The 9,384-nt window shown below is 42.0% G+C and overlaps 2 protein-coding genes across 2 annotated transcripts; both read left to right on the forward strand.

Annotated features, from left to right (window-relative positions):
- Positions 1–1,299: 1,299 nt before the first annotated feature.
- On the forward strand, positions 1,300–2,679 carry LOC307021527 (NAD(P)H dehydrogenase [quinone] 1-like). Its single transcript, XM_079653731.1, has 6 exons — positions 1,300–1,358; positions 1,478–1,645; positions 1,723–1,853; positions 1,931–2,044; positions 2,125–2,226; positions 2,324–2,679. The coding sequence occupies exons 1-6, from the start codon at positions 1,355–1,357 to the stop codon at positions 2,621–2,623; spliced, it is 819 nt and encodes a 272-aa protein (XP_079509857.1). The 5' UTR covers positions 1,300–1,354; the 3' UTR covers positions 2,624–2,679.
- A 3,404-nt stretch (positions 2,680–6,083) lies between these two features.
- LOC307022617 (NAD(P)H dehydrogenase [quinone] 1-like) lies at positions 6,084–7,545 on the forward strand. The gene is made up of 6 exons (XM_079655461.1): positions 6,084–6,223; positions 6,343–6,510; positions 6,588–6,718; positions 6,796–6,909; positions 6,990–7,091; positions 7,189–7,545. The coding sequence occupies exons 1-6, from the start codon at positions 6,220–6,222 to the stop codon at positions 7,486–7,488; spliced, it is 819 nt and encodes a 272-aa protein (XP_079511587.1). The 5' UTR covers positions 6,084–6,219; the 3' UTR covers positions 7,489–7,545.
- The last annotated feature ends 1,839 nt before the right edge of the window (positions 7,546–9,384 follow it).

Below are 9,384 nucleotides of genomic sequence, written 5' to 3' on the forward strand. Positions count from 1 at the left end.
CATAGAAAATCTTTGGAGGGAGTTGAAAGTCCATGTTGCCCAGCGACAGCCCCAAAACATCACTGCTCTAGAGGAGATCTGCATGGAGGAATGGGCCAAAATACCAGCAACAGTGAAAACCTTGTGAAGACTTACAGAAAACGTTTGACCTCTGTCATTGCCAACAAAGGGTATATAACAAAGTATTGAGATGAACTTTTGTTTTTGACCAAATACTTATTTTCCACCATCATTTGCAAATAAAGTCTTTAAAAATCAGACAAAGTGACTTTCTGGATTTTTTTTTTCTCATTCTGTCTCTCATAGTTGAGGTATACCTAGGATGAAAATGAAAGGCCGCTCATCTTTTTAAGTGGGAGAACTTGCACAATTGGTGGCTGACTAAATACTTTTTTGCCACACTGTACAATAATTCAAGTAAAGCACTTCTTGTACTTCTCAGCGATTGTATATTTATTTATATAACAGTCGTTTGACTCATTCAGCTTTAATGGCAACGCACACAAGATATCGCTATGGCAACCGGTTTTATTCAATTTTCTTTAGGCTTACCAATGTTAAGTATTGTGACGCAACGTCCATCAAACTCCTGTTGGGAAAGATTTCACCGATTGCTAAACTTGGAGCCAAGTTGACTTTTCACTGAAGTTTCTCAAGTTAACTTCTGTGGTCAGGAGACTTGACAAAAATAATCTGTAACCCTTCATTTCAAACACTTAATTTCTGTCAACCCTGTCATTTTGATCTAATCCTCCCTTCACCAAACTATTATGCTTTGATCTTAGGTGCCTATAACATTCAAAATATGCATATTTGTAGAATGCATTTTGTAGCTCTGCACATTTGTGTCCCAGCTCTAGAATAGTATCCTCGTTCTGATCCTTCAGATCTGGCCTCTGTATTAAGAGACACGAAAAATCCACGCTGCGTCTCTTTCTGGGTCGGCTAAAATGGGGGAAAAGCAAACATTAAAATGAATGACAAAATGTTTTTGCAAGTGTTCTATTGTAAGTGTGTCCTGTGTTAAAAACAGGTTAAATCTGCAGCTGGATAAAAAATGTACATTTACCTGGCTTGTAGTCGTAGAAAAGTTCCTCTCCATTTAAAAGGCTGTCCAAACTCAGTGAATACATGTAGATTAGATACTAGATTGATGAGTCCTGGTAGATGCCAGCTGATTGGTCAGTGACGTTGATTGCTGATTGACAGCACCTGTGAGAAATGAGCCAGAAGGCAGTATGTTGAGTGGTGTGGAGTATAAAAGCAGATTCTTCAGTTTGCTCTAGCATGAGCCACTCTTTCCATCAACACACAGTCTGTGTCAAATCCAGCATTCACAATTTCCTGCTTCAAAATGGGTATGTTTTTAACTTTGTGTTCTTGTATTTGCTGAGGGCTTGAGTGTATAGCTCATGTTCAGATTGAATCTAATACATGTGTTTCTGTTCTCATTGGAATCATGTATTTCTTGTTTCAGCGTCAAACAAAGTGTTGATTGTGTATGCACACCAGAGCTCTGGCTCGTTCAACTCTGCAGCCAAAGACGCTGCGGTGGAAGTTTTAACTGCTAAGGGCTGCACAGTAGAAGTATCTGACCTGTATGCCATGAAGTTTAAAGCCACTGCTACAGCTGAGGACATCACTGGTAAATACCTCACTGAAAATAAATAGTTTAGCTTTCAAACTAGTCTTCAGACTCGCAAACATTTATTTTCCCTGCAGGAGAAGTTAAGAATGCAGATCACTTCTGTTACGGAGAGGAGACCAAACTGGCATGGGAGGCGGGAAAGCTTACTGCTGATATCACTGAAGAACAACGCAAACTCACTGAGGCAGACCTCATCATTTTTCAGGTAGAGCCAGAATGAAAATGTGTTATTCTTTTAAGCCATGCCTCTGTTATGAACTAACCTTAAGCCCTACTTCTCAGTTCCCCATGTACTGGTTCACTGTTCCTGCCATCATGAAGGGCTGGATAGACCGGGTGCTCACACTGGGCTTTGCCTTCACCCACGAGAAGCGCTACAGCCAGGGAATCTTCAAGGTAACAAAGCAAATCAAGAGGTTTGCCTTATTGTGACGCTATCTCTCTCTACTTACAGTAGATCTTGTCTTTTTCCACAGGACAAGAAGGCCATGCTGTCCTTCACCACTGGGTCTCAGGAGTCCATGTTCAGTGCAAATGGCATTAATGGAGACATGAATGTCACTCTTTGGCCACTGCAGGTATTTTATTTGGATGACTGATTATCAAAAAGCTTTTCCAGAGGAAACGTATTTATTGTCTGCATCAACACTCATTTTATTTCCCTGTTTCCTCCAGAATGGCATCCTGCACTACTGTGGCTTCCAGGTTCTGGCTCCTCAGATCTTCTGGGCCCCGTCTCACGTTCCCTCTGAGGCACGCGGTACCATGCTGGAGGGCTGGCGCGCACGTATGCAAGGCCTCCTGGGAGAAAACCCACTTGCTTTCACTCCCTTGGACTGCTTTGATGGAGAGAAGGGTTACCAGCTGAAGCCTGAGGTCCATGAGAAACATGCCGCCAAGGAGTTTGGACTGACCGTGGGGATCCACCTGGGCAAGGCCCTGCCACCCAACAACCAGATGAAAGCTGGAGTCTGAAGAATGACTGTTGGTTTTTTATGATGAAAAATAAAAGATGGTTAATATGTTCTGAATTTCTGTTGAATACTTGGAAACTGTATTGTAGTTCAAATGGCTGGGGTTTGCGTATACAGTGGGGCAAAACAAGTATTTAGTCAGCCACCAATTGTGCAAGTTCTCCCACTTAAAAAGATGAGAGGCCTGTAATTTTCATCCTAGGTATACCTCAACTATGAGAGACAAAATGAGAGAAATCCAGAAAATCACCGTCTGATTTTTAAAGACTTTATTTGCAAATTATGGTGGAAAATAAGTATTTGGTCACCTACAAACAAGATTTCTGGCTCTCACAGACCTGTAACTTCTTTAAGAGCCTCCTCTGTCCTCCACTTGTTAACTGTATTAATGTCATCTGTTTGAACTCGTTATCAGTATAAAAGACACCTGTCCACAACCTCAAACAGTCACACTCCAAACTCCACTATGGCCAAGACCAAAGAGCTGTCAAAGGACACCAGAAACTAAATGGTAGACCTGCACCAGGCTGGGAAGACTGAATCTGCAATAGGTAAGCAGCTTGGTGTGAAGAAATCAACTGTGGGAGCAATTATTGGAAAATGGAAGACATACAAGACCACTGATAATCTCCCTCGATCTGGGGCTCCACGCAAGACCTCACCCCGTGGGGTCAAAATGATCACAAGAACGGTGAGCAAAAATCCCAGAACCACACGGGGGGACCTAGTCAATGACCTGCAGAGAGCTGGGACCAAAGTAACAAAGGCTACCATCAGTAACACACTTACGCCGCCAGGGACTCAAATCCTGCAGTGCCAGACGTGTCCCCCTGCTTAAGCCAGTACATGTCCAGGCCCGTCTGAAGTTTGCTAGAGAGCATTTAGATGATCCAGAAGAGGATTGGGAGAATGTCATATGGTCAGATGAAACCAAAATAGAACTTTTTGGTAAAAACTCAACTAGACGTGTTTGGAGGAGAAAGAATGCTGAGTTCATCCAAAGAACACCTACTGTGAAACATGGGGGGGGGGAACATCATGCTTTGGGGCTGTGTTTCTGCAAAGGGACCAGGACGACTGATCCGTGTAAAGCAGGGGTGGGGAACCTCCGGCCCCCGGGCCGTATACGGCCCGTAAGACCATTTGGTACGGCCCTCGAGGTAATTTATAAACACACGCAAAAAAGAAAAATGTTTAAGAAATCTAGACCGCAAACAAATTAAACAAAGCGAGTGCCTGTTTTTCCTGGCCAAGGTCAGGGTCCTTGAACACAACACGAGCCTAACGTGTCATCACGTGGTATATGTCTCGTCTGACAGGGGTGCAGTTCTGACGGAGAGAACCAGAACGCCGCTCCAGCACTTCCAAGCAGTACCCATAAGGAGCCGTAGACATGCCGCAGTTGTTGCGTGGCTGTGTCTTTAGTTGAAAGCCCAGTGGGCAATCTGTTCATCTGTCATACTGATCATACAGTCAATAACTTTGTTGTTGTTAGCATCTGGTTAGCTAGCTATGCTAACGAATATAAGAAGCTTTTTCTGCAACCAGTGAGGTAAAGGCACATCTTTATATGATCATTATAGTTATACAAAAATAAGAGAATAAAGTAAACAGGTATAAAATAATATATGACAGTAAAAAAAAGTTGTTATTAATAAACAAGAATACAGTTTGAAAGGGGAGTGATTTGTAAAATATCCATAAAGAAAAATAAAATCTGCTTACAGTTGTCTCATATGATATGGGTGTTGAGAGATGTATAGATCTCTTCATGTTGCTCTCAAAGTGCACCAGATTGATGCTTTTAACTTCAACATTTAAAAAAAAATCTTCCCGGGGAGCATGCCCCCCCTCCCCCACTTAAATCATGTTCACATGGATAGGAAACTAAATACATTTGCACACATGAATGGGCTGTGATTGTAGTACCTTAAGCAGAGGTCAATCATTTGTACGGCCCTCGGAGGATGTTGAAAAAATTGAAATGGCCCTTGAGAGGAAAAAGGTTCCCCACCCCTGGTGTAAAGGAAAGAATGAATGGGGCCATGTATCGTGAGATTTTGAGTGACAACCTCCTTCCATCAGCAAGGGCATTGAAGATGAAACATGGCTGGGTCTTTCAGCATGACAATGATCCCAAACACACCGCCCGGGCAACGAAGGAGTGGCTTCGTAAGAAGCATTTCAAGGTCCTGGAGTGGCCTAGCCAGTCTCCAGATCTCAACCCCATAGAAAATCTTTGGAGGGAGTTGAAAGTCCGTGTTGCCCAGCGACAGCCCCAAAACATCACTGCTCTAGAGGAGATCTGCATGGAGGAATGGGCCAAAATACCAGCAACAGTGAAAACCTTGTGAAGACTTACAGAAAACGTTTGACCTCTGTCATTGGCAACAAAGGGTATATAACAAAGTATTGAGATGAACTTTTGTTATTGACCAAATACTTATTTTCCTTTTCACCATAATTTGCAAATAAATTCTTTAAAAATCAGACAATGTGATTTTCTGGTTTTTTCTTTTTCTCATTCTGTCTCTCATAGTTGAGGTATACCTAGGATGAACATTACAGGCCTCTCATCTTTTGAAGTGGGAGAACTTGCTCAATTGGTGGCTGACTAAATACTTTTTTGCCACACTGTACAATAATTCAAGTAAAGCACTTCTTGTACTTCTCAGCATTTTACTTGTATTTATATAACAGTCGTTTGACTCATTCAGCTTTAATGGCAACGCACACAAGATGTTGCTATGGCAACCGGTTGTATTACATTTTCTTTAGGCTTACCAATGTTAAGTATTGTGACGCAACGTCCATCAAACTCCTGTTGGGAAAGATTTCACCGATTGCTAAACTTGGAGCCAAGTTGACTTTTCACTGAAGTTTCTCAAGTTAACTTCTGTGGTCAGGAGACTTGACAAAAATAATCTGTAACCCTTCATTTCAAACACTTAATCTCTGTCAACCCTGTCATTTTGATCTAATCCTCCCTTCACCAAACTATTATGCTTTGATCTTAGGTGCCTATAACTTCCAAAATATGCTTATTTGTAGAATGCCTTTTGTAGCTCTGCACATTTGTGTCCCAGCTCTAGAATAGTAACCTCGTTCTGATCCTTCAGATCTGGCCTCTGTATTAAAAGACGCATAAGAGACACGAAAAACCTACGCTGCGTCTCTTTCTGGGTCGGCTGAAATGGGGAAAAAGCAAACATTAAAATGAATGACAAAATGTTTTTGTAAGTGTTCTATTGTAAGTGTGTCCTGTGTTAAAAACAGGTTAATTCTGCAGCTGGATAAAAAATGTACATTTACCTGGCTTGTAGTGGTAGAAAAGTTCCTCTCCATTTAAAAGGCTGTCCAAACTCAGTGAATACATGGAGATTAGATACTAGATTGATGAGTCCTGGTAGTTGCCAGCTGATTGGTCAGTGATCTTGATTGCTGATTGACAGCACCTGTGAGAAATGAGCCAGAAGGCAGTATGTTGAGTGGTGTGGAGTATAAAAGCAGCTTCTTCAGTTTGCTCTAGCATGAGCCACTCTTTCCATCAACACACAGTCTGTGTCAAATCCAGCATTTACAATTTCCTGCTTCAAAATGGGTATGTTTTTAACTTTGTGTTCTTGTATTTGCTGAGGGCTTGAGTGTATAGCTCATGTTCAGATTGAATCTAATACATGTGTTTCTGTTCTCATTGGAATCATGTATTTCTTGTTTCAGCGTCAAAGAAAGTGTTGATTGTGTATGCACACCAGAGCTCTGGCTCGTTCAACTCTGCAGCCAAAGACGCTGCGGTGGAAGTTTTAACCGCTAAGGGCTGCACAGTAGAAGTATCTGACCTGTATGCCATGAAGTTTAAAGCCACTGCTACAGCTGAGGACATCACTGGTAAATACCTCACTGAAAATAAATAGTTTAGCTTTCAAACTAGTCTTCAGACTCGCAAACGTTTATTTTCCCTGCAGGAGAAGTTAAGAATGCAGATCACTTCTGTTACGGAGAGGAGACCAAACTGGCATGGGAGGCGGGAAAGCTTACTGCTGATATCACTGAAGAACAACGCAAACTCACTGAGGCAGACCTCGTCATTTTTCAGGTAGAGCCAGAAGGAAAATGTGTTATTCTTTTAAGCCATGCCTCTGTTAGGAACTAACCTTAAGCCCTACTTCTCAGTTCCCCATGTACTGGTTCACTGTTCCTGCCATCATGAAGGGCTGGATAGACCGGGTGCTCACACTGGGCTTTGCCTTCACCCACGAGAAGCGCTACAGCCAGGGAATCTTCAAGGTAACAAAGCAAATCAAGAGGTTTGCCTTATTGTGACGCTATCTCTCCCTACTTACAGTAGATCTTTTCTTTTTCCACAGGACAAGAAGGCCATGCTGTCCTTCACCACTGGGTCTCAGGAGTCCATGTTCAGTGCAAATGGCATTAATGGAGACATGAATGTCACTCTTTGGCCACTGCAGGTATTGTATTTGGATGAATGATTATCAAAAAGCTGTTCCAGAGGAAACTCATTTATTGTCTGCATCAACACTCATTTTATTTCCCTGTTTCCTCCAGAATGGCATCCTGCACTACTGTGGCTTCCAGGTTCTGGCTCCTCAGATCTTCTGGGCCCCGTCTCACGTTCCCTCTGAGGCACGCGGTACCATGCTGGAGGGCTGGCGCACACGTATGCAAGGCCTCCTGGGAGAAAACCCACTTGCTTTCACTCCCTTGGACTGCTTTGATGGGGAGAAGGGTTACCAGCTGAAGCCTGAGGTCCATGAGAAACATGCCGCCAAGGAGTTTGGACTGACCGTGGGGATCCACCTGGGCAAGGCCCTGCCACCCAACAACCAGATGAAAGCTGGAGTCTGAAGAATGACTGTTGGTTTTTTTATGATGAAAAATAAAAGATGGTTAATATGTTCTGAATTTCAGTTGAATACTTGGAAACTGTATTGTAGTTCAAATGGCTGGGGTTTGCATATACAGTGGGGCAAAAAAAGTATTTAATCAGCCACCAATTGTGCAAGTTCTCCCACTTAAAAAGATGAGAGGCCTGTAATTTTCATCCTAGGTATACCTCAACTATGAGAGACAAAATGAGAGAAATCCAGAAAATCACTGTCTGATTTTTGAAGAATTTATTTGCAAATGATGGTGGAAAATAAGTATTTGGTCACCTACAAACAAACAAGATTTCTGGCTCTCACAGACCTGTAACTTCTTCAAGAGCCTCCTCTGTCCTCCACTTGTTAACTGTATTAATCAGGGCCGGCCCTCGGCATAGGCAGTATAGGCGAATGCTAAGGGCGCATCAACCCATAGGGGGTGCCGAAAATTGAAAGAAAAAAAAAAAAGTTAGAAATTTAAAAAGTATTTTTTTTAATTTCATAACACAATTTGCTGATTTTGGATCAACAAAGTACATCTTATCTTATACTAACAGAACTATGCATATATTGCATACAGCGCCCATAAACTATGGCACAACCCCCCCAAAAAAATCTAATTGAACTGCCCCAGCAAAAACCAGAGGTTTGTGAAATTGTTCTTTTTTTGAAATAATGGTTTTAGTGTGCAATTATAGGTTTTAATGTTTTATTTGTGTTAATTTAAAATAAATCAAACTCCCAAAAAACATATACAGCTTCTGTGTGCTTTTATTAACATTGGAATTTACTGTTTAAGGGCCCGCGGGGGGAGAGCTTTAGAGAGCTCTCTCCTGAAAGACTGAGCGGCTCTGATAACCTCAGCTCAGTGAGGTAAAGGCACACCTTTATATGATCATTATAGCTATAAAAAAATAAGAGAATAGATGAAAAACAGGTATAAAATACTATGACAGTAAAAAAAAGTTATTAATAAACAAGAATACAGTTTGAAAGGAGAGTGATTTGTAAAATACCCATAAAGAAAAACAAAATCTGCTTGCAGTTCTGTTTCATATGGGTGTTGAGAGATGTGTCCATAGATCTCCTAATGTTGCTCTCAAAGTGCACAAGATTGATGCTTTTAACTTCAATATTAAAAAAAAAAATCTTCCCGGGGGTTCATGCCCCCGGACCCCCCTAGAGGAGGTGACGTTTGACCTCTGTCATTGCCAAAAAAGGGTATATAACAAAGTATTGAGATGAACTTTTGTTTTTGACCAAATACTTATTTTCCACCATCATTTTCAAATACATTCTTTAAAAATCAGACAATGTGATTTTTTTCTCTCATTTTGTCTCTCATAGTTGAGGTATACCTAGGATGAAAATGACAGGCCTCTCATCTTTTTAAGTTGGAGAACTTGCACAATTGGTAGCTGACTAAATACTTGTTTTGCCCCACTGTATATGCAAACCCAGCCATTTGAACTACAATACAGTTTCCAAGTATTCAACAGAAATTCAGAACATATTAACCATCTTTTATTTTTCATCATAAAAAACCAACAGTCATTCTTCAGACTCCAGCTTTCATCTGGTTGTTGGGTGGCAGGGCCTTTCCCAGGTGGATCCCCACGGTCAGTCCAAACTCCTTGGCGGCATGTTTCTCATGGACCTCAGGCTTCAGCTGGTAACCCTTCTCCCCATCAAAGCAGTCCAAGGGAGTGAAAGCAAGTGGGTTTTCTCCCAGGAGGCCTTGCATGCGTGCGCGCCAGCCCTCCAGCATGGTACCGCGTGCTTCAGAGGGAACGTGAGACGGGGCCCAGAAGATCTGAGGAGCCAGAACCTGGAAGCCACAGTAGTGCAGGATGCCATTCTGGAGGAAACAGGGAAATAA

This window comes from Notothenia rossii, assembly GCF_949606895.1.
Source record: "Notothenia rossii genome assembly, chromosome: 10".
NCBI lineage: Eukaryota > Metazoa > Chordata > Actinopteri > Perciformes > Nototheniidae > Notothenia > Notothenia rossii.

Coding starts and splice junctions, on each gene's coding strand:
- LOC307021527 (XM_079653731.1), top strand. Junction 2,045..2,124: donor ACAGCCAGGGAATCTTCAAG/GTAACAAAGCAA, acceptor CTTTTTCCACAG/GACAAGAAGGCCATGCTGTC. Junction 2,227..2,323: donor TCACTCTTTGGCCACTGCAG/GTATTTTATTTG, acceptor TGTTTCCTCCAG/AATGGCATCCTGCACTACTG.
- LOC307022617 (XM_079655461.1), top strand. Junction 6,719..6,795: donor CAGACCTCGTCATTTTTCAG/GTAGAGCCAGAA, acceptor CCTACTTCTCAG/TTCCCCATGTACTGGTTCAC. Junction 7,092..7,188: donor TCACTCTTTGGCCACTGCAG/GTATTGTATTTG, acceptor TGTTTCCTCCAG/AATGGCATCCTGCACTACTG.